This window comes from Heptranchias perlo, chromosome 26 (assembly GCF_035084215.1).
Source record: "Heptranchias perlo isolate sHepPer1 chromosome 26, sHepPer1.hap1, whole genome shotgun sequence".
NCBI lineage: Eukaryota > Metazoa > Chordata > Chondrichthyes > Hexanchiformes > Hexanchidae > Heptranchias > Heptranchias perlo.
Genome location: NC_090350.1, coordinates 19,810,633 through 19,836,107, shown reverse-complemented (window position 1 = coordinate 19,836,107; position 25,475 = coordinate 19,810,633). Strand labels below are relative to the sequence as shown.

The window sequence follows — 25,475 nt, the reverse complement described above, 5'->3', positions numbered from 1 at the left end:
TTCAAGAATTTTGTCTGAAAATTTCAAAGTGAAGCACCCCCTTTCTTCAGGGGTGCATGGTGAGGACCCTTGGATTAAATCAGGCTAGGTGGCACCCTCTCAGGACCTCAACACGAGAGTGTGACCATGGACAGGTTTACCCAAGTACCGCCCTATCAATTGGCCACAATTGCCAGCACAAGTTCGGTCCTTATGTTAATGGTCTTGAAGTGGAGAACAAGGTGATGGTGAAACTGAACAATGTCACAAGAAAGTGGGCAAAGAGATTTGAAGGACCCTTCTCAATAATAGACAAATTGAGTAGTAATGTGTATAAAATTCAAGCTGATAAAAAGGATAGGTGGGTACATATTAATCAGATAAAGAAGTGACAGGGACAGGATACCGAAACAGTACATGTCATCGTTCCTATAATCCTTTTATGGCTTATAGAAACACAGAAACATAGAAAATAGGAGCAGGAGTAGGCTATTCAGCCCTTCGAGCCTGCTCTGCCATTCAATATGATCATGGCTAATCCTCTATCTCAATACCATATTCCCGCTCTCTCCCCTTACCCCTTGATGCCTTTTGTGTCTAGAAATCTATCTAGCTCCTTCTTAAATATATTCAGTGACTTGGCCTCCACAGCCTTCTGTGGTAGAGAATTCCATAGGTTCACCACCTTCTGAGTGAAGAAATTTTTCCTCATCTCAGTCCTAAATGTCCTACCCCGTACCATGAGACTGTGACCCCTCATTCTGGACCCCCCAGCCAGGGGAAACATCCTCCCTGCATCCAGTCTGTCTAGCCCTGTCAGAATTTTATATGTTTCAATAAGATCCCCTCTCATTCTTCTAAACTCGAGTGAATACAGTCCTGCCATCCGAGGAATCAGTCTGGTGAACCTTCGCTGCACTCCCTCTATGGCAAGTATATCTTTTCTTAGGTAAGGAGACCAAAACTGCACACAATACTCCAGGTGTGGTCTTACCAAGGCCCTGTATAACTGCAGTATGGACAATGACAATGTGCAAGTTGAGGAGGACGAGACCGCCTCCACTGACTCCAGAAGGACATTCCCAGGCTATGGGCCTTTAATAACATGGGACGATGAGTGGGAGTTTGAACATTCTGAACCTTCCTTACCTGAGGGAATAAATGGAAACAATCAAAAACACAAAGAGAAGGACTTGGAGTTGGAAATTCCAAAGTCAGCCGTCCTATGTATATCTGTGTGTGGGATAGACAGCATTAATTTCAGACAGACTGCGAGTTCCAGAGGGAGAGAGAGAGAGAGATAGGACAGAGAATTTAGGCAGGCTCTCTCATGTTTTGTCTCTCAGGATTTATTTCTGTTAAAGGGATTATTCTTTAAAAAATGAATTAACAAATTAACTCCTTGGGCTCTCAAGAAGAGTCGCAATGGATTTTTGTGTTTCTTTCCTTTTAAAGCAAGAGACTATAGTTTTTGGGAATGCATGAGTATTGATGGTGCAGGATTACCAAGAGTAGTTCTTTGAGATAAGAGTAGCTTCACAAAGTTACGGAGCGATCCAGTGGTGTTAAGACTTTAAGACCTTATCTGCAGACATCGTCAGATATTAAATGTCACAGCATGGTGACGTTTTGGACGAAGACTTGGGTTTTGAAAATTCAAAATTACATCGAGAAGGAAAAGCAATCAACAGCCTTGATCCAAGTTGCTTTTCCTCTTTTGAAAACATTTTGATTTGTTTTGCTTTAACCCACTTTATTTTCCAAGACAGAGCTTAAAGGAGGGGAAAGGTATATCCAAAAGTAATTACAAGCACTTCCGTCTCTACTGTAAAACCGCCAAGCCTGGACATAATTGGTTTCCGAAAGTGGGATTGGTAAGATAAATTGATATGAGTTGCGGTTCAAGCACTCGAGAAGGGAAGATTCATCTGAAGTTTAAGGGGATGATCGAATTATATTCTAAAATAAAATGAGTCCATTCTAAATGGGTCCTGCCCAATGCTGTGTATCAAGGAAGAAAGTTTTTTTGGGAGCACATAAAATTGTACATTGACAAGTCCTGTAAGTCCAACAATACTGCTCTCAAATTGGGATAATGAAAAACGGTCCAAAAAGGATTTAAGTAAAATAAACAAAAATGTATTGATTTTGGACCAGACAGACAGTAAGGTTGCTCCAGAGCTCATTCATGAGATGAAATCTTAATATAATGGGATGTATTAAATAGGATGAGAGGAAATGGTTGAGGAAATGAGATAGAAACACCACCAAATGGGAATTTTTCTAAGGTTATCGCCCTAGGTGATTATGGGTGAATTTCAGGAACCAAACCAGAGGGGTTAGGGAAAGATGTGTGAGTTCATCCATGGGCTTAATTTTCAAATTAAAAAACAGGTGGGTTGGGGGTGGGAGGGCATTGAAAATTGTCACCATTCCAGACCTGACCCCAACCCGCCTTCAGTCCGCCCATTTCCGGTTTTCACTGGGTCGGGACGAGGGTCAGGCGACCAACCCGCTCCCAGGAGGCAGGTCGGGCCTTAAAACCTTTCAAGGAGGCTTCAGGCCTCCATTTTTCACCAATTCCTGATTTCAACCCCGGGGGGCTGGGAATCCCGGGCCTTCTGTTTCACGCCTTGTGAAAGGAGGTGAGAAGACCCGAAACTAACAGGTAGGTGCTTAGAAAGACACAGCTTTAGGGCTCGGAGGAGCAGGAGTGCTTCCCCCAGGCCCAACAAGCCTACGTGCCCTGAGCCCCCAATGATCGCGGACCCCCGATCGTGGACACCCGACTCCGATCATCCCCCTCCGACTCCCGACCCCGATCCCCTTGACACCGATCACCCAAACCCCGACCCCAATCCCCTGACCCTGATCACCCAACCCCCGATCCCCCGACCCCCAACCCCGATCCTCCCCCCAACTCCGATCCTCCGACCCCCAACCCTCCCCCTCAACGACCCCGATCCCCCGACCCCAATTCTCCCCCCACACCGATCCTCCCAACCCCGACCCCGATCCTCCCCCCACTCTGATCCTCCGACCTCCGACCTCCGACCCTCCCCCTCAATGATCGCAAACCCCCGCGATGACTCCCGATCCCACCACCCCCCCTGTGACTGACCCCTGATCCCATCCCCCATGACTCGTGACCTCCGTGCCCACCTATGCCCACCCATGCCCCTGTGCCCACCCATGCACCCCATACAGACAAAGACTTACCTGCAGACTTACCTGAAGACGTCCTCTCCCTGGCTGGTCTCACTTTCGACTGAGACCAGCCTGTCAATCAGTCGGTCACTCGGACGGGAAACCGACAAAAAAAAAAGTCGTCCTTACATCAAAATCATAAGGACGATCAGGAAACCGGTACTAATGGGTTTCCCGATCTCAATTTGACCCCCGCCCCCTTCCTGGCTACGTTTTAAAATCACCCCCCATGAGTCACATAAATCAGTTGGGAATGATTTACTAAAGATATCAATCTGGTGAAAGTCAGGAAAGTGTAGTTGAGAATAGTTAATTGATTGCTTTCTCTCGGAGATGTTTGCGTCCTTGCCCATATTGAACAATCAGAAAACTGCATTTGATAGCCTGGCCACTACCTGAGAAAACGGGACCATGCAGGGGAAGATAAGCAAAGATGTCCAGACACACCCGATCTTTTGATAAGATAACCTGAAAGCCCAAGAATGGCTACAGTGGACATGAAAAATACAAATGTATATCGCCCTCGGAAACGAAGACCAGGACGAAGAACATGATTACAAAGGCCTAAGGCCTGGTGAGCTCTTGGAACCACTCTTCAAACAGAGCAGTTGCTCTTACAGCATTGAATCTTACTGGACATATGAAGTGTGCCATGGAAAACACATTCGCCAATACCACGAGGGGAAAGAAACCAGCCAGCAGAAAGTTAATATTCAAGAATATTACCTGTGATATGTTGCGTGTGAGGCAACTAGTATGTGGAAATACATGATGAAGATGCACTGAAGAACGGGTCAAAGATTTGCTCAGTTACTTGATAACAGCACGACATGAAATGGTTAATGTGGCCCAGGAGAGTGAGAAAACCTTTTAAGCAAGGCACTGACACATGCTCCATAGAGAAACCGACTAATTAATGAAACAATCAAGATAGAGTTAAACACTGGTACCTATCAGAGAGATTGAAATTAAAATAAAGAAGGACATAGAAATTTGGATTTCCAAAATTCAGGGTTAGGTTCCCTTGAGTTAACAATGAAATTGGGACAAGTGAGGGCTAGGGAGAAATAATGTTTAGTAAAAAATATCCATAAGATGGATATTAGTAAAAGGAGAGCTGGAGAATCTTTTAAGTCCATGATTTCTTGACAATATGGTACATTGTAGTTTTCTATACAGCGTATTATGATTTTCTTTGTCTATATCGCAGTGTGTAAGATTAACCAAATGAAACTTAGAAGCAATATGTATATGTCTATGTGTGTTCATGTAAACATAATGCTAATAAAATGTAACTCCAGATGATCTTAGAAAGACCAAGAAGAAAGTTATGGGGTAGGGTGAAAATTGACCCAAAGTGGTTTCATTCAGGTTCAAAAGGTTGGAGATGTAAGAATATGGTTTAAACTGAGCATAGTCAATTATCCCATCTCAAGTAACATCTAGGCATTTAGCAAGAGGGTGGTGCTGGAGGAGACAAAGGTGCTGTCTCTGTGTGAACAAAAGCAGCTTGTAAGTACACAGCAGAGATGAAGGATGAGGTAGTCACGGTACGTGGCATTACGTGGCATGGTTCATCTAAAGTTGTTTAACACATGGGAGTCAGCATGGGGGTGAGATAGTTTATGGCTAGGAGAGAAGACCAGAGATGTGTACGTGCAGCCCCAACAGCCGAATAGTGTAAAGATAGGGCACTTTGCACCCAAAAGTTAGAGCTCTTGGGACAGTCGGAAGTCCACTGCCCACTTAGACCAGAAGAGCAAATGGCTCAGATAGGTATGTGATGTTGACAAGATGAGAACATTAGATAAGGCCATGTGAGGTCACCAGGGGCTGTTGGAAATTAAGATTGAAAGACTGAAATGAAACAATGCAATGCTGACATTGAAAACAGGACATCTACTCTTGCAAATCATGCATGGTGGGAAACAATATAGAACGTGGGACAACATCCTTGGGCTAGAATTCTCTCAGGTTTTAATCCTTGCTCAGCTTGTTTTAATTGCAATTGCTATCACAATGCTTTGTTTAGTATCCTCCATGTATAAAAAAGCTGAAAAGGCAAATGGTTGTAGCGTGGTGCCAGGCTGTGAACTAAAGATGGGACCAGAGTATGAGCCTAAAGCGTTTCCCCTGTAGGCTCAGAAGAAGGGAATGTAAGAAAAGCACTATATAAGCTATCTACGTTATTGTAAACCTTGTGTCAAAGTAAAATATATATATTAGTTTAGCTGTGAACAAAGGCTTGATGTATGTCCAAGACAGGCTTTTTACAACCTTGTGAAAGTAAAAGCCTCTTTGAGTAATGAGCACCTGGTGCCATCTGCATGGCTTTGTGTATCAGTCAGAGAAGGGGAGTCATCTCTGGCTGTATGAGGGAGGTGTACAGCTAAATGTGTGCATAAGGGAGTAGGACTGATAACAGCCCCAGCTACAGAGAGAATACAGAGCTAATTGTCTCTAAAACGTATATAAAGTTGGGTACTTTTTGGTACTGATTGGAATATTCTCGGAGCAAGGCTGGACAGCTCAACTAATCAAGACCTTCGAAAGTGCACTTTGAAGTCTTGGACAGTGAAAACTTTGTATCAGGTTGTATTCATCTTGTATTTTAACTTCTTAGTAAAGCTATTATACTTTGGAACAAACCACCTTGCGACCTTTTGATAAAGGACTCGAACAGTAAAAGTATTTTACTTACAGTTCCCAAAGTTCTCCATCACTGGAGATTTCCACGCCTTATGTCTGGGTCCGTTGTAGACCAATTGATAGAGATTGATTGCCATGATAAGTCAACAACTCCATTATCATTGTATCATGCAACTACCAGGTTGGTAGAAGGCAAACTAGATGGACCTTGGTCTTTTCTCGTCTAGCAATTCCTATGTTCCTATGCTTCTAATTCAAGTTCATGAACAACTGAGCTGAAGATATTGAGAGAAGACTGAACAAAGGACTGACTAACTAGCTAACAATTTAATTAATCACATTCAAAGACACAATAGTTGGAGATGCTTGCATTTCATGCTAACAAGCAAATGTTAAGGATTGGGACATTACTGTCTTCTTCTCACCTGTCCACCTCATGGTCCAGCCATCTGAGATAATCAAGGGCTGAATGGCCTACTCCTGTTCCTAGATTTTCCTGGGTCTGTGCCCAGGCACGCTGGATCGCCACGATGCATTGAATATCGGAAAACTGGGTGGTCAGAGTGCATGCTTGTAAAGGAACCCACCCAATTTTCCTTCCATTCATTAAAAATGGAGGAGAATCATGTGAGTTCCTTTACAAGCACGCCTTCTGACCCACCTGATTTTCAGCTATTTGTTGTTCCCAGGTGATCCACAGGGACTGGGTACGGACCCAGGAAATATCTCCTCTAATGGACTTGTTGCTTTACCTAGGATTTGCAAATGTTTTAATTAATATATGACTTCATTAATACTTAGGACAATACCTCAGTATCCCGACTAATTTACAAATCAAGCAACCTGGCCTGTATTTTGGAGGTAAATGAGCTCTCGTCTCTATTTTGAAATTAGGGAATGAAGGACATTTGAATCTAATTATTTCAAAACTGCATGACATAAAATACGGAGGTCTTCCATTGAGTCACTTCATTGCTTCCCTGGGAATATGGTTGCTCACTGGTGCATGTATACAGTACTTACCAGAACCTGTCCTGTGTCTTGCTTGGGTGAGCTGCCTGGAATGATGTCCACATGTCTTTCCAGTTAAGCTCTCCATGGGGCATGTGCAGACTTTCTGGCTTTACACATGTAACGTTGTCATGCACTATGTGGCATAGGACGTACATGGGAAATAGTATAGCTTAGCTGCTGTTTCATTGCCTACATTTGCCCTTCACACAAGCTGCCTCACATAGACAGTGCTGAATGTTTTGTAAGGTCTTTGCAGCCTGCTGTCCCTATCGAGAGACTGTCTAGCTTGAGCCATGCTCCCCTCACTGAGGGACTCACTCTGCTCTCAGCTAATGGGCTAATTACGTGATGGCCTGCAACCTCTTCTTGAACAGGCAAGACAAACAGGGCTAACTCATCAGGGAAAAGGTGTGGACCCATTATCAAGTGCCCCTGATAAGACGGTAACATTTGATTCCCCTTGAATCACTCCTCTGTGATTGATTCGGTGGGCTACTATGTCACGTAAGGTGCTGCTTGTCCTTGGCTCGGTGAATTGTGTGCCACTTGATCAGTGTGGAACTGTTGCTTTCCCACCAGTTAGTTAGCTGCTCAGAATGTTGTAAATGATTGGTCGGTTCAGCCATCTGACTGAGGGTCCTGGCCCTTTATTTGCTTGGAACCACTTCCAGAAAATGATTTCTTAATATTAATTCACACACCTCATCATTTTCCTCCCTCCAACCACAATTTTAATACATCTGTCATTTCTAACATCGGTATTGAGACATGGGAAGGAAGGAGTTAATTTGAAAATGAGCAGAAAGGACAGTTGGGACATATGATAATGTGTGTATGATTAAATTAGCAGAAGACAAAGGCCTTGATCACCTCAGCAATTGATTAAATTAGCAGCTTGAAAACTCATTTACCACAGGCCAAAACTGGGAGCGTCTGAGACTGCTGAGGGTAGCACACACAGAAAAGAAGCAATGCACAAAGTTATAACCAATCACAGAGTTAAGGGAAATAAGCGGGAGACTTGAATGTATAAAAAGGGATGATTCGATTAAATCGATGGTACTGTCTGAAGAGCTCATGCCTCGGCTTGACTGTTTCCTGCTTATCGCTCTGTAACATTGAAGTGGAGATGCCGGTGATGGACTGGGGTTGACAATTGTAAACAATTTTACAACACCAAGTTATAGTCCAGCAATTTTATTTTAAATTCACAAGCTTTCGGAGGCTACCTCCTTCCTCAGGTGAACCTGAGGAAGGAGGTAGCCTCCGAAAGCTTGTGAATTTAAAATAAAATTGCTGGACTATAACTTGGTGTTGTAAAATTGTTTACAATTGTAACATTGAAATAAGGGCAAGACAAAAAGCAAGGACTGAGTCTGCTTATCATTTTACCCGAAGGATTTAACTTAATTTAGTTTCAATCAAATCTGTGTAATTACAATCCTGAGCTATAGGTAACATTTTCAATTAATGCCTAAATGCTTCTGGCATAAAGTCAAATGCAGCAAAATCATTCATTTTACTATTCTCATAATCCACAACTGATCTACTTGTGAAAATGCAGCAATCTCTTTACTGCTAAGTGGCGGTATCTGGCTTTCTGCCCATCTTTCTTTTGTCTACCTATGGTGGTTTGCAACAATGCAAAAGAAACTCTCTGTGTCATCCCTTTCCTTAAAATTTGGAATAAGCTTAAATCTGATAAAGTTACTCTGTGCAGAGTTATGAGCTGAATCAACACACATCTTCAAGAATTGGTCTCATACTCATTGCCATACATACATACGAACATACGAATTCAGAGCAGGAGTAGGCCATTCGGCCCCTCGAGCCTGCTTTGCCATTTGATAAGATCACGGCTGATCTGATTGTGACCTTAACCCTACTTTCCTGTTTACCTACTATAACCTTTGACTCCCTTATTAATCAGGAATCTATCTAACTCAGCCTTAAAAATATTCACTGACCCTGCCTCCACTGCTCTCTGGGAAGGGAGTTCCACAGACTCACGACACTCTGAGAGAAAAAAATTCTCCTCATCTCCGTCTTAAACTGTGGCCCCTAGTTCTAGTCTCTCCCACAAGGGGAAACATCCTCTCAGCATCTACCGCTTCAAGTCCCCTCAGGATCTTATATGTTTCAATAAGATCACCTCTCATTCTTCTAAACTCCAATGAATACAGGCCCAACTTGTCCAACCTTTCCTCATAAGATAACCCCCTCATCCCAGGAATCAGTTGAGTGAACCTTCTCTGAACCGCCTCTAAAGCAATTATGTCCTTTCTTAAATAAGGAGACCAAAACCGCACACAGTATTCTAGATGTGGTCTCACCAATATCCTGTACAACGGTAGCAAAACATCTCTACTTTTATATTCCATTCCCCTTGCAATAAATGACAACATTCCATTTGCCTTCCTAATCACTTGCTGTACCTGCATACTAACTTTTTGTGATTCATGTACCAGGACACCCAAATCCCTCTGTAACTCAGAGTTCTGCAATCTCTCTCCACTTAAATAATATACTGCTTTTCTATTCCTCCTGCCAAAGTGGACAAGTTCACATTTTCCCGCATTATCCTCCATCTGCCAATTTTTTGCCCACTCACTTAACTTATCTATATCCTTTTGCAGACTCCTTACGTCCTCTTCACAACTTACTTTCCTACCTACCTTTGTGTCATCAGCAAATTTAGTAACCATACATTCGGTCCCTTCATTCAAGTCATTGATATAGATTGTAAATAGTTGCGGCCCCAGCACTGATCTCTGTGGCACTCCACTCATTACACCTTGCCAACCTGAAAATGACCCATTTATGCCTACTCTCTGTTTCCTGTTAGCTAACCAATCTTTTATCCATGCTATTATGTAACCCCCTACACCATGAGCTCTTATTTTGTATAGTAGCCTTTGATGTGGCACCTTGTCAAATGCCTTCTGGAAATCCAAGTACACCACATCCACAGATCCACTTTATCCACGTTGCTTGTTACTTCCTCAAAGAACTCTAATAAATTAAGCATCTCTCTGCCACGTTGGTTCCATTTCTCCTTTTTCTCCGCCTCATACTTGCGCTGACAATCCTTTTCTTCCTTCTTGGGCTGGCACCGTGCCTCCTTGAGTTTGTCCTATGCCTCCTTGTGCTTGCTCCTTGTTGTACTGAGCCACTAAGGAATGAGCTCTGATCTCAGTGAATTGGTTACCTCAGTGGTGCAGAATGGCCAGCTTTGAAAGCTTCCAGTGCACAGGATTGCAGTTCAAAAATCAGGAGTATTCCTTTTTCATAATAGCATATTTAATTTATTCCACTGCCACTGATGTTTCCAAAGGGTGGATTTTCTGAGTCCTCACCAGTGGGGAGTTATCTGGCCCACCTGAAGTGCAGATCAAAAAATTATGGGTAACGCACCTCATGACTTTTCGATCTGCACTTGCCATGAGCCATGAGCCAGGTAATTTGCCATGAATGGTAGAAGCAGGAAGCCCAGCAATGAAAGCATTGGAAAATTCCAGCCATCAGGCGATAAAAGCGAGGATTATGGTTTTAACAACAGAAGGGGAGACGTTGGACAGAGGCAATGTTGAGGAAGTGAAACAATGTGGTCTTGTGATAGACTGAATGTGGGGGAGGAATCTGAGCTCCAGGTTGAGCAGTACATCAAGGTCCTGCACCTCTGGACTAAACCTGGGGTGGTAACCGGAGAGGGAGATGGAGTTGAGGCTGGAAGCAGATAGATGTTTGCAGGAACAGAAGAGAATTGGCTTTGGTTTTGTTAAAATTAAACTGAAGAAAGTTTTGGATCATCCAGGTCTTAATGTCAGATAGTTGGAGTCAGTAGCAACAACCATGGGGTTAATGGAGGAGATGGAAAAGTAGAGCTAGATATCATCAGCATACATTTCAAAGCTGACAACATGCTTCTAGATAACATTACCAAGGAGTAGTATGTAAATGATGAAGTGGAGATGGCCAAGGCCTAAATATGAAAGTATGTCAAATGAGTTCTCTTATGATGTAGCATCAATAATGAAACAGGACCGAGACACAATGGAGGTGGACTATGGAGGAGAGATATTCGGGGAGAATGGAGTAGCTGATGGCGTCAAAGGCACTGGAGATATGGAGGAGGATCAGCAGGGACAGCAATGTCACTGGGGACTTTGGTAGTGCGGTATCAATGCTTTGGGCAGGTGGAAGCTGACTGGAGGGCTCTGAACAAGAAGTGGAAAGAAAGGTGCAAATGTGGTTGCGAGTTAACACATTGCATAACTTTAGAAAGAAAAGGAAAGTTTGAGATGTGATGGTAGTTAGAGATTGCATAGGGGAGGGGAACAATGACAATGGGTTTGAAATATGTAAGGACTGAGCCAGAGGAGGGGCATGGGTTGTTTATGTCGGTCATCGCGAGACGAAGAAATGGAAATTGGATGGTAAGGAGCTGGGATGGAATGGGGTCAACGGAGCAATTAATTGATTTCAGGGAAGAGATACATTTAGTGACGGCAGTGGGGGGCTGACAGAGGAGAGACTGTAGAGTAAGGGAAATGGTTACCTAAGGGGTACCACACCTGGAGTACTGCGTACAGTTCTGGTGCCCTTATTTAAGGAAGGATATACTTGCATTGGAGGTAGTTCAGAGAAGGTTCACTAGGTTGATTCCGGGTATGGAAGGATTGTCTTATGAGGAAAGATTGAACAGGTTGGGTCTATACTCATTGGAGTTTAGAAGAATGAGAGGAGATCTTATTGAAACATACAAGATTCTGAGGGGACTTGATAGGGTCGATGCTGAGAGGATGTTACCCCTCATGGGGAATCTAAAACTAGAGGGCATAGTCTCAGAATAAGGGGGCGCCCGTTTAAGATGGAAATGAGGAGGAATTTCTTCTCCCAGAGGGTCGTGAATCTTTGGAATTCTTTGCCCCAAAAAGCTGTGGAGGCTGAGTCATTGAATACATTCAAGGCTGAGTTAGACAAATTTTTGAGCAGCAAGGGTGTCAAAGGATATGGGGAAAGGCGGGAAAGTGGAGTTGAGGTAAAAATCAGATCAGCCATGATCTCATTAAGTGGAGGAGCAGGTTCGAGGGGCCGAATGGCCTACTCCTGCTCCTATCTCTTATGGTCTTATGGGGTGAGTGAGCAAGGGCAAGGGCTTGGAGTGGGAGTAGGATGGAGGTGGAGGGGTCAGATGAGGTAGAAGCAGCAGAGCAGATGCCCTCAATCTTGGACATAAAAAAGTCCAAATGTCCTCATCTTTGGCATGTAAGGTGAGGATGAAGGGTGCAGTGGAAGATGGTCAGGCTTGTTGGCCTTTCTATTGTTCCTAAAAAATCTGATGTTCTTATTCGGTCTGATGGAGAAACCTTGGGAGAGAAATTGGCCCCCATTGCACCCACATTGGGTCAGAAAATGAGGGTTCATGGGGATGAATTTCAGGGGGCAGTCCCATGCCTAATTCCCACCCCCCTCACCCCAGGAAGTGAACCAGCTGCCAAATTGGAAGCCGGCGACTTCAAAGTGTCCAGGGCATCCACCTGAAACAAGCATTAGGCCCCTTGAAGATGTTAATCAGGGTCCTAGCCTGATTAAACACCCACTCCCAAATTCAGCAGAAACTGGGTGGAGTACACAGCCGCCCATGGACCACTCAGTTTTTCTGGGCCTAAGCAGTGGTCTTGAAAGGGATCTCTGGAGGCCACTGGTGAAAAGGTAATGTTTATGTTTATGTGGAGGCTTTCAAAAGCCTCTTCAAAATCCTTCTCTTCAACTGTGACTTTGATCTCCCATTCTAACCCTCTCCATTTTTCCCTTCTATCCTCCTGCTGGGTTGTCCACACTCTTGTCCTACTTAATGTAAAGTACTTTGAGATACTTTCCTGCATGGGAGGAGCATTATTGTTGTTGTTGATCTTCCTGAAGGAGTACCATTCTGAGTGGAGATGTCTGTCAAACATTGTTAGTGTCTGCGGCATGTCCCATTTATAACCATTGTAAAATATATTTTTAAAACAAATTTCTTTTTTATATCATAGGTGTGGAGATAGTGCTCCATGTGGCAAAATATTACTTCTAAGTAATGGTCAATAAAGGAAACATGTCTGGAATATCCTAGAAGAAATCTGTGTTCCATCTTATTTTGCTCACTATACATCGTTCTCTCCCTCCCCTGGGTCAAAGAACATATGCAAACTGTAATCAAACTCTGCCCTGTAACCATGACTTGAATTTCATAAGAAAATATATGTTGAATCTTATTTTATTGCTGTGGTTTTAAAATTCTTCAAAAATATATCTATGACCTCTTTAATATTCAGTGAACAAACAATAAAACCAAGAAGAGCACAGTTGTGACACATGATGGACATGTGTGGGCCTACCTTTCCATCTGTAGCCTCTAGCAATTTCCAGTTATTGGCCTTTATCTGCAAAAGCTCATCAAACTTCAAAGTCACATCCTCAACTGACAGCTGCAAGAGATCCCAGAATCCTGCAAGGTCCTGGGAGGTAGGCAAAGGGAAAGCATTCGGATCCTGAGAGCACAAAATAAACAACAACAAAACAAGATTGCAATCAAAATTTTGTAAGTACAAACACCGATGAAGAAAAGTGTCCCAATATTGAAAACTTGCTTTTCTGACCATGGCAGTTCCTCTGTAGCTTTTGTTTGGATGGAGGGCGAGGGGGGGGAAGAGATGGCATTTTTTAATTGATACTTTACCCTTCCTGTCCTGAAGGCAGCAATTAATGCAAGGTTATTACAGACACTGGTAAACCTCAAACACCATGTTCAAGTGGCTTTACTTCATGTTTGAGACTAGGCAGTGAGTGTAGACAAACTTCTTGGCTCTTATATTATTATATCTTGGCTCAATTTTCCACCTCCTTGTTCTTATTTATGTGTTATGCCTGTATACAAGTGTCTGCGCACAGAATATGTCTTTTTAGTCTTGGCGCTAACATGATAGTGTAAATAGAAAAAGGCTTGTATCAGGGTGTAAATTTGAAACTGTCATTATAAACTGATATACAGCTTCCAAATACTCTCGATCTGGATTTTAACCCTGCCAGCCCAGCAGGAACGTTGCAGGTGGGGGATTAAAATGGCGGCCAGGCAGAACCCGCTGCATTACTGCAGCTTTCCCAACCCCCACAATTTTAACCCTCGGGTTTTCTGGAGTGCGGAGGCTGCCTGCCACAGGCAGTGGGGGGGGACCTGGTAAATGTTGAAGTGTTCTGGTCCAATGATGTAATTTAGACCCGATTTAATTTTAACTCTGAAATGCGCAACTCGCGCACGGTCTCCGAGTCACCAGCAAAAGCAGGCAGCAAACGGCATCCAACCAGAAAAGGCCCAGGTAAGTATTAACTTTAAAAAATTTGGTAAGGTTCCTTTAGACTCAGAAGGAGCAGGAGTGTTCGTCCTGGTCCAACAAGGAACCCCTTGGCCTCCTCTGGCCCAGGTTTACTCCCTTCCCCCGCATCCCCCCCTCCCCATCTCCATCTGTGATCGGCCAGGATCCTTCTCCTTCCTGAATTACCTTACTGGGGACCGTTTCCAGGGGTCCCCGGTACAACCTGCAGCCACATGATTTCCTGCTCCTACTCCCACCCGCTGGCCTCTACATCATCCCTACCGGCTTGGGGCAGGAGCCAGTGAGGGGGGATTTAAATGAAGCCCGGGTGTTAAAATTGCACCACCAATTCCCAGCCCAGGTTCAAATCGGTTTATAATGACAGTTTCAAATGTAATTATTATTCTTTATTTCCGTTCCATACGGCATCATTGTGTTTTTCAGTAATAAGTGTCAAGGGAGAGCAGGTGGTGAGAATTCAGGTAAATCTTAAGTCATTTTCTCTTTTTTCACGCTTCTGACGCTACCCATGGCCTGGACGTAGTTGGGAAAGGATCAATGGAAGTCTACGGTAAATTGCTGGAGTCTTTTCCCACGGGATTTACCAAAGCTTTTTACCATGGAGTCACCTATGATTTCTCATACAACCTCAGAAGGGCCTGGCTAGATAGTGACACTGACAAATGACACAACACTAGGTGGACTAGCTAGCTATCCCCTTAATTAGGTCCGTGTTTGAAGGAGCAGCAGTATTGGGGAAACGGGATGGGGAGGAACTAATTTACAGAAATATGGGAGATTGTGTCACAGCATTGCTTGGGTTACTAGAACTACAGTCTATAACCTGCTATCAAGAAATGCATTAAAAATGCATCAAAGTAATCAAATAGAAATCATGCTGTAAGTAACAAACTCCACCATGTCCAAGCATAAGTATTTAATAATAAAGTAAAATATCAAAAATTAGAGATTAACAACATTTTGAAATAAAAATAGAAAATGGTGGAAATACACAACAGCTTGGTCAGCATCTGAAAGAAAATAATAGATTAACATTACAGGACCCTGAATCAGGATTGTCCTGCCTGTCCCACCCCAGAAACATTAAGCTGTCTTTCTCTTTTAGATGCTGACAAACCCTTCTGTACCTTTCCTGGTTTTATTTGAAAATGCCTACTATATTGAGGTGTACTCGAAGAAGGGCAGGACAAATAATGCAGAAATGTTCATAACTCTGTATGCACTCAGCACTCTTGATAATCGTGATATCTGTGTGAGAAGAGGCAGGAAAAGCCTTATACTTGTCACAATTGAGCAACGAATGCCGAAGCTTAAAGAGGGAGTCTCGTCATTAGTACCGCTTATTAAAAAGTTGCAAAGAATTATCATTAATTTTAACATCCTTTATTTCATTGGGTGGAATATTTTGTTACATGATGAGCGCTGATAATCTCATTAGGGGACCCGGCTTGGAGGAGTTACTGAGATGTGAAAAGTGTGAGGTAACTCACTTCATTCACAAGCATGCGCACACTTGAAGCTAGCATAACCTGAGCTAATCATTCTGCTAATATTGAGATTCCCTTATCCCATTGAGTTCAGTAACTCCTCAAAGAAAAAAATTCCCCTGAAGGTACCATCCTCAGAAAAAAATCTCTTAAATAAAAGTATGCTTTCAAAAGAAAATAAATAAACAGTAGTTCATGATGATTCCTTGGAACTGAGTTCTAAAAGGGGTACTGATGGAGAGACTCACTCTTTAAGGATGAGGAAAGAATTTTGGCATATGTGAATAGCTGTTGCAGCAGAACCCTGGGAGAGACAATGCCTCCCTAAACGAATGCACATGCCCACTGTGATTTACCATATTCTGTTGGCAAAGTCGGTAAAACTGCTGGAACTTCTGTGACATGAGAAGCTGGGCACTGCCCACTGCGCTGCGAATCTTTTCAAGCACTAAAACACAAGAGAGAGCATATAAGAATACAATCATTGTACTAGGACAATGAGTTATTATTTATAAGTAAATGCAAAGATCTTTGGATCTCTCCCTAAGGATGTGCCAATCTCCAATTGAGAGGGAGGTCAGTTGATCTTGTTCCCAGGCCTCTGTCATTGCCATTGTGCTGTTAATAAGAGGTGAATTGCCCAGCACTGGGCTCTACAGTGATATGGACAGAAGGGCAGTGGGTCACATGATCATTCTACCAGTTATGGAGCCCTGCGAGATGTCAGGAGACCTAAAGAGGGAGAGAAAATAACTAAAGAGAAAAAAAGATTTAAAGAGGATGGATCTTGTCAGTAATATGAGAACTCTCCATGATCCAGCAGGAGATAGATGTCAGTTTTTTTTGAGACAGTAAGAGCTTCAGTTCAATTTTTTTTATGCAGCGAGTTGTTACGATCTGGAATGCACAGGGTGATGGAAGCAGATTCAATTGTGACTTTCAAAAGGGAATTAGTTATTCACTCGAAAAGGAAAAACTTGCAGGTCTATGGGGAAGGAGCAGGAACGTGGGATTAATTGGATAGCTCTTTCAAAGAGGCGGTACAGGCACGATAGGCTGAATGGCCTCCTTCTGTGCTGTATAATTCTATGATTCTATGATACAGATTGAAGCAGCGTGTCAGTGCCAAAATCGGGGCCATGGCAATTCCGCATTCTTTCATATTTTTGGATTATTCAAAAAATATAACATGATTGATGAATTCTTCCACAGTTGCTCACATCTCTGCAATTCTACTGTACAATAACCCTCATTAAAAATAAAACTGTAAAAGTTTCCTGGTACCCCAGTGAGTTTAGCAAAGAGAATAGCTGAACCATACAAAAAACACTATGATGCCACGTTTGATCCTTAATCTGTGCGGAGTTGGCTGATGTCTCTCAGGGCTACAGTTGGAATTGCTGCCCCGCTCTAAGGAGAGACCAGGATCTTTACCTCTGGTTATAAATGGACATCAGGTAAGGTGAGGGTTGGGCTCCGCTGTGATAACCCCCACAGCCAAACAGCCTGACAACATTTCCTGCAAAACCTCACACATGAACAGTGGCCACTGGGCAATGTGACTGGAGAGTGAGTAGTCCTCATAAAACCACATTCTGGGACGAACTAGCACCTTCAGAAGAGGGAGGGAAGGGGAGAGGAGAAATTGGGCATAGGAAACTTTTCAGTTCATTTATATTTCCTTCGGAAGGGACAGCGTTATAAGTGACAGTGTTACACCAACACTATCAGGATTCAGGTTGACATCCATAATTCCTGAAAAAATGGATGAGAATTTCCTGGCTAGTTTCGGCATAACTAAAGCATGAGAGCAGAGTTGTGCCATTCATTTCCGAGGAAATTCACACGTAACTGATATATTGAAACATTACTATGCGCCAATTTTCTTGATCATCTGCCCTGGTCCCAAGGCACTGCTGCCAAAACCCCACTTGGTTCATTAACATAGCTTCGTCACATGCAAAGGACCAAAGAACGGGAGTTTCCTACAGTTATGTCCATTCTGAACAGGTGTACATTTACACTCAAAATTTTAGGTGGAGCATGACCCGAGGTCACTATTTCTGGCGTTTAGTAGCAATATTTTTCATTTCACCTGACTGAGACCTGCACTCTATTTTCTATATCTTTGAATGCTTTTTTGTGGCACCAGAATCTGTTACATTAAAAAGGGGAAATCCTCCATAATTGCATTTTCTTAAACATGCTGGGGTACAGTTTCCGCTTTGGGCGCAATCGGGAAATTGCGCCCAAAATGCGCCTGAAATTGCGCTGGTTATGTTACAGTTCCAGTTTCCGCTAAAATGCATTTGCATAATTACAAACGTAAACTCTTCCATGAACCAGTGCAATTGGGCAGCGTAACAGAATGTAATCGTTTATTTATTTTTCTTTCCATTAAAAAATATTCGTTGATGTATTTAAGAGTGGTAACCTTGTGCAGTTTTATTAATACAGTTGAAAATGGGTTTATCATAAAAAATACGCATTTCTAACAAGAGTGTCCAGTCCTCCACCTGTGAGTAACCTGATTTTAAATCACTGAAAATGACTTTAAAAAACTATACTGAACCATTTAATAGTTAGTTGGTGTACACTCGTCAGTTTCTTAGTAAATTACATAGTCTTTGATATGTAAAAACTTTTAAAATGTGCCTACTGGTGCCTGTGCGCCGAAGAAAATGAGCACAATTTGAAGGGCCTTCCTGTGGAATCTCGCAATGTTGACCTGGGGGTGTGGCCAGTTCTGTTGGCGGGGCCTGATCCGGGCGAATTGAACCTTGAACCAGTGTAAAAGATCGCGGAGAACACGAGCGTAGGTGGTTTTGGGCGTATCTCACTTACGCTTAAAATTCCCCACTCTTTCGCGCTGGTTCAGCCGATTCCACCAGGATTGTGCTGATATTACTGGCGGAGATGAGTGGAAATTGTACCCCGCTGTGTTAAATGTGCATAATTGATGGTTTGATGGCTTCAAACCTTAATTTTCACAACATCAATAATATAAAGAGTGACTTAAAGAAGGAAGATGGTGTATGTTGCACGCTTTCCTTGGGCCCCGATGATTTAAAATAATTCCTGTTTGTTTTACGTCAGTTTTTATGTTTCCGTGTCTGCTAATGCTGCTGTCAGGAAATTTGCGCGTAAGTTCCTGTCGGCAAGATCGGTGTAGAAACCGATTTAATTTCTGTGTAAGTCGATCCAGAAAAGTTCAGATCATGAGTTCTCAGTCTTGCCATGATGTTGGGCAAGGGGACGGGGCAGGGGGGGGGGGGGGGAATGGGGGAAGAAAAATACGATGATGATACAACTCCGAGCAATTCCCACGCACTTTCTAATGACAGGCTAGAACGCATTCGGGGCAGAGGCCTCGGCCTGGATTTTTACTCCGAGCTGTGGAGAGCTGGGAAGCATTTCCGGACGGGAAACCTGTGTTTCCCGGATGTCCTGACGATTTTGACATCACGCTGTCTTTTAAATTTTTTTAGCAGGTTTCCTGCCTGACAGGCAGCCAGATTGACAGGATCGGATGGGAAAGCAGCCAGTTCAGTCGGACATCGGGGGGGAGGTGGCTTGGGGTCGGACATCGGGGAGGGGTGTTAGTCATGGTGGGGGAGATGGTGCGGTCGGAGACACAGATGGGTTCAGAAATTGTGGGGGGGCTCGGATATTAAGAGGGCGTCGGGGACACGGCGGGGGGGGGGGGGGGGGAGCAGCCGATCGCGGGCGTCGGATCGCGACAGGTAAGCTTGTTGGGCTTGGAGGAAACACTCCTGCTCCTCCTGGCCCACAAGCAGTGCAATAAAAGCCTGTTGATCCGGGCCTTCTCGCCTCCTCTTACGTGGCGAGAACCAGAAGGCCCCGGGAATCCCGGCCCCCAGGCGATAAAAATAAAAAACCTATTAAAATGGAGGCACGCAGCCCCCTTAAAAGATTTTACTGACCGACCCGCCTCCTGATAGCGGATTGGTCGCCCACCCCCCCTCGACCCGTCTCTGTTAAAATCGGAAATGGGCGGGTTGGGATCTGGTTTTACATTTTTACAATTTTTACCTTCCCACCTGCCCCCAACCCAACCGTCTGTGGGGCTTAAAATGACCCCCATAGGAACAGGCTGTCTGATTGAATTCGTCATCACCAGGTGATTCTAAGAACTAAAGGTTGAAAAAGTAACAAAAGAAAACTACATAAAAATGGAGGGAAAATATACAAAGTAAAAATACCTTGCGCACCTTTTATACTCAATACTCAACATGAGACATCATTAAAAGGTCATATAAATCATACTACTGAATCTTACAAACATATGAACATTGATGGATGTGAAAAGACCCTTTGGTCCATCCAGGCTGTCCCACATAATTTGCGATACCTTGTGCATCTTAATATACACACTCCCTACACCACCCAAAACCATGTGATCTCCTGGGAGCAGCGAAAAATCAGATAAAAAACTCAGGCCAATCTGGGAAAGCAAAATCCAGGAAATTCCTCTCCGACCCACTTAGGCGATCAAAACTAGTCCAGGAGATAATATAACAAGGGAACAAATTACTGAGGTGCAAAAACTCAAAAGGGAACTTACGAATAAGCTTACCCTCTTCAGGGAGGTCATTCTCCTCAGCTTCTCTCTCCATCTGCTGACACCATCCTTCCAATCGTTCTACCTCCGCCTGCAGCAGCTTGATAAACCAATCACCATCTCTGTGGCATGGAGATACCCTGCCAGGATCTGGGAGACTGTGAACACTGGACTCTCCCCAGTGGTCCTGGCGCTGGGCTTCAGCACTGTCATAGCGCATCCTGTAATCTTCCCTGTACGCCCATTGCCCTTGTGTGTGAACAGTTCTGAATGACGTGTACTCATTCGATTGCTCTGGTTCGGAGGCCTGCCGCTGAAATGGCTGGCCAAACTGAAAGCCCTTGTCCGCTGTGCTCACACACAGCCCAGGGATACCCTCCAATTCAAGGTCAGCCTGTACGCTTGTTGTCACACTATTCGAACGCTTAAACCTGGCGTGCCTAGAATAAAATAGAACCATATTAAAAGCAATTACTGGGCAAACCACAATACATTCCTGACACTTTTCCCATCCACATTTTCTGCCCTCCTCTCCTGAAGGTGATGCTGTGTACAAGGGCACAGCTTCATTGGCACAGGCAGACTCCCTCCCGTACCTCAGCCAAATGTCTAGCCTTCATGTGCGAGTCTAGACATGGTAGTCTAGCCTGATCCTCTTCTCACCCAACATCTACACATGTGCATTTTACACCAGGGGTCACTGGATGGATAAGGTATGGGATCCTGTGGTTGATTTGTTTACTTCTTAGGCCGGATGAATGGAGGCATAAGAACATAAGAAATAGGAGCAGGAGTAGGCCATTAGGCCCCTCGAGCCAGCTCCGCCATTCAATCAGATCATGGCTGATCTTCGACCTCAACTCCACTTCCCCGCCCGATCCCCATATCCCTTGATTCCCCTTGAGTCCAAAAATCTATCCATCTCGCCTTGAATATATTCAATGACTCAACATCCACAGCGCTCTGGGGTAAAGAATTCCAAAGATTCACAACCCTCTGCAATTGTAGTACTGCACCCCAATATAGATCAGCTAACTCAGCACAGACCAAAATCAGATCAAATCTGGAACCTTCTTGGGCTCTAAGGCTCAGTACCACACCGGACAGTGCATTTACTCACTGAGCCATTTGGGCTTCGGGTCACAATAAACAGGACCCTTTATTGAACAAGAAAGAGTTCTAACAATAGCAGCATTTACTTGCATTTCCATAGAGTTCCTCATATGCAGAGAAGTGGCTGAAAGAGCTTTACAGGGTGGTGTACACCAAGCCAAGGGGGAGGGGAGTGGGGGGAGGGGGGAGCAGTGTTCAGGAAGAAGGAGTGAAAGAATGGTCAAAAGGAAGGGACAGAAGAGGGATGTGAAGACACAGTGGTGACAAGCTGGATGCGCAGCAGAAGACAGTTCCAGAGGGCAGGAGCATAGTGACTGAAGGAGCAGCTACCAATGGTGGAGCAGAATGAGCTTTTTAAAAAATTCCTTCATGGGATGTGGGCATCATTGGCAAGGTCGGCATTTATTGCCCATCCTTAGTGTCCCTGAGAAGGCGCTCATGACCCTTCTTCTACGGTCTGTGTGATATTCTTTGTGGCGATTTGATGGAACTGAGTGGCTTGCTAGGCCAAGTCAGAGGGCAGTTAAGTGTAAAGCACATTGTTGTGGGGCCGGAATCACATATAGGCCAGACCAGGCAAGGACAGCGGGTTTTCTACCCTCAAGGATATCACTGAACCAATTGGGTTTTTAAGACAATGTAATAGTTTCATGGTCACTTTTACTGATACCAGCCTTCTTTTTCCAGAATTCAAATTCTCAAACTGCCATGGTGGGTTTTGAACTGACATTCTTTGTATTATTGGTCCAGACCTCTGGATTGCAAGTCCGATAACATATCCAGACTATAGTACAAGCAACAGGGTGATGTCAAAGGGACAAAGGCTAAATTCACAGAATTTTGCTTCACAGAAAGGGACCATTCGTGTCTGTGCTGTCTCTCTGAAGGAACTACCCGCTTAGTTCCCATTTTCCTGTCCTTTCCCCATACCCCTTTAGTTGATTCTTTTCAGAATATTTATGCACTCTCTTTTAAAAGCTATATTAGATTCTGCTTCCACCACATGTTTAGGGGTCTGCTGCAGATAATACAGGCCAGTTAGCTTAGCATTTATCGGTAGGGAAAATTTTGGAATCTTTAATTAAAGATGAAATTAATCAATATTTGGATGAAGAGAAAATAATTAGAAGCAACCAACATGGATTTCAGAAAGTAAGTTCATGCTTGACAAATCTGATAAGAGTTGTTTGATGAGGTGACAGATATGGTGGGTTGGGGAAATGCAGTGGATGTAGTGTACATGAACTTTCAGAAAGCTTTTGACAAAGTACCACACAGGAGATTATTGGAGAAGAATTAGAGGCATGGAATTAGGAGAAGAGTAGCAAATTGGTTTAAAAACTGGTTAGAAGGGAAAGTGTGAATAGGAGTTAAGGGTAGTTTCTCGGAGTGGTTGAAAGTGGGTAGCAGTGTCCCACAGGGTTCTGTACTGGGATCACTTCTGTTCACTGTGTACGTCAATGATTTGGATAAAGGGCTAAAGGGAGTGGTGTCCAAATTTGCAGATTGTACTAAAATAGGAGGCATCGTAAATAATTCTGAGGACCAAAGGAAGCTGCAAGGGATGTTTATAAGATGGTGGAATGTGCAAAAAAGTGGAAGATGGAATTCAATGTCAGTAAGTGTGAGGTGGTACATTTTAATAATAATAAATATAAAATTAACAATTATACTTTGAATGGGAGACAGTTGGGAGATGTGGAAGAGCAGAAGGATGCAGGTTCAAAAGATATTAAAAAGCACCACCTCAAGTGAATAAAGCCATAAAAAAAACCGAATGGATTACTGGGTTTTATGGTAACAGGTATAGAATATAGAAGTCAAGTTGTAATGGTGAATTTATATAAAACCTTAGTAAGGCCACAGTTTGAGTACTATGAGTAGTTTTGGACTCCACACTGTGGGAAAGATGTTGGAATGAAATTGGTCATTAGTGCAAAATAGGCTGATAGCAAACCGCAAACTAAAGTTAATGGAAAAGAAAATTGGGTCTGGTGTAAAACAAGTTATTCGCTAGCAGCCCATTTTGCGCTCCTGGCATAGAACAATTTCACCCCCGTCAAGGCTGCCGAAAGGGCACAGTGCAGATTCACAAGCACGCTGCCTGGTAAGAGAAAATACAAATACGAAGAATGACTTGAAAAATTGGGGCTGTTTTCGTTAGAACTGAGGAGATTACAGGGTGGTTTGTAATAAGTGTTCAAAATTATGAAGGGAAGGGATATGGTTGATAGAAACAGACTGTTTCTAGTGGCTGAGGGAGTCTAGGACAAGGGGACATACATACAAGATTAAATGTAAGAGATTTAGGACAGAGGTTTTTTTTGCACGGAGGATTGTGAGGCTGTGGAATGCAGTAGAGGAATCTGTGATTGAAGCAGAGAACATGTCAACGTTTAAAAATAGGTTAGATAATTGGAAGAAGAAAAGGGGGAATAAAGGGAAGATAGGACTACTGCTCATGTGGAGGACAAACACTGACTAAAACTGATTGCACTGAACAGCCTGTTTCTGTGTTGTAATTTCTATGTAATTCTATGTAGATACCTTCTCGGGATCAGTGGTGTCAATTGCTCCCAAAAGTGGATCCTGTGCCCCTTACAATCTGAAATTATGTTATGTTACTGAACTAGTAATCCAAAGGCCTGGATTAATAATCCAAAGAATGAGAGTTCAAATCTCGCCATGGTGGTTTGAGAATTTGAATTCTGTTTTAAATATCTGGAAATAAAAACCTGGTATCAGTAAAGGTGACCATGAAGCATATTGGATTGTGGTAAAAACCTAACTGGTTCACTAATGTCCTTTAGGGAAGGAAACCTGCCGTCCTTACCTGCCCAGTCTGGCCTATATGTGATTCCAACGCAGCAACAATGTGGTTGACTCTTAACTGCCCTTTGAAGTGGCCTAGCAAGCCATTCAGTTGCATCAAGCTACAAAGAATACCACACGGATTGTAGCTGTTCAAAAAGAAGACTCACCATCACCCTTTCAGGGAAATTAGGGATGGGCAATAAATGCCAACCTTGCCAGCGACGTCCATATCCTGAAAATTAATTAAAACAAAAAGTTCCCTCTGATCCACCCAGGGGCTATATCAATCCATTCCCCTTGATGTACGATCTGAATATAGTTTCTTTCACATGTGATGCTTATGTGTTTTTCAATCTTTTCGTAGGCAAAGAATGATATAACACTTGGTAAGACAAGGCCAGATACGAATTGTTAAACAGCTTTATTTCACACACAGCAACTGAACGTATGAAGCAACAGTTATGCTCAGACTGACTTAATTCAGTACAAATTGTCTTCATGTAATAATGCAAAATAATGAGCAAACAACACTTCCTCACCTCAACTAAAACAAAATAACTTCTAACTACTTTCCTGCATTCTAAACTTCAGAGCCTGGCAAAAACTTGTCCTCGCAACTTTCTGTTTAAAAACATGACTGTGAGCGAGTGTTTTTGGCCCCGATTTTAACTGCCCCCACCTGACGGAAACTGGGCAGGAGGGCAGTTAAAATAATGGGTATCAGTTAGCCCCATCGATCCCGCTTCCTTCCCAATGTAACCCCATTATAGACCTGCTCTTTTGAGCAAGCGAGCAGGAGGCGAGGTCCTGTTTTAAATATGCAGATCGTGTCCAATGATGTCATCAGGACCCGCTCTGCAATATCAACCAGAGGTCGGAGTGTGGGGTCCATGTTGGTTTCCCCATCAGGCGAAACCTGCCGGGAGCCAGATCCTCGGCCAGAAGAGGGCCAGAAGGTAATTTTTAAATTTATTTTTCAGGTTTTCTTCTGGTCAGGAGGGGCAGGAGCCTTGGAAAGACCCCTACTGACCCTGATTGCGGACAGATCACTCTTCCCCCCCCGATCGTGGATTCGTTCACACCCCACCCCAGATCCTATCAAGACCCCCCCGACCCCGATTGCAGCAAGCCCACCCCTCCCCCACCGATCGTGGCTCCGTTCACACCCCTCCCCCTCCCCTCCCCTCCCGATCGCGGCCCCGACCTCTCAACTTCCCCCCTGACCCCCGATCCTGGCCCCGAATTTTGAAA

General features: G+C 43.7%; 1 protein-coding gene across 1 annotated transcript in view; it reads right to left on the bottom strand.

The window, feature by feature from the left end:
• Positions 1 to 25,475, bottom strand: part of LOC137342532 (disks large-associated protein 2-like) — a 198,138-nt gene that overhangs the window by 5,993 nt on the left and 166,670 nt on the right. Inside the window, exons 8-10 of the mRNA XM_068006468.1 lie at positions 20,313 to 20,737; positions 16,072 to 16,163; positions 13,233 to 13,385 (exon numbers count right to left, since the gene is read on the bottom strand). Of these exons, the coding sequence (XP_067862569.1) occupies positions 13,233 to 13,385; positions 16,072 to 16,163; positions 20,313 to 20,737 (670 nt within the window). The remainder of the gene's footprint in view (positions 1 to 13,232; positions 13,386 to 16,071; positions 16,164 to 20,312; positions 20,738 to 25,475) is intronic.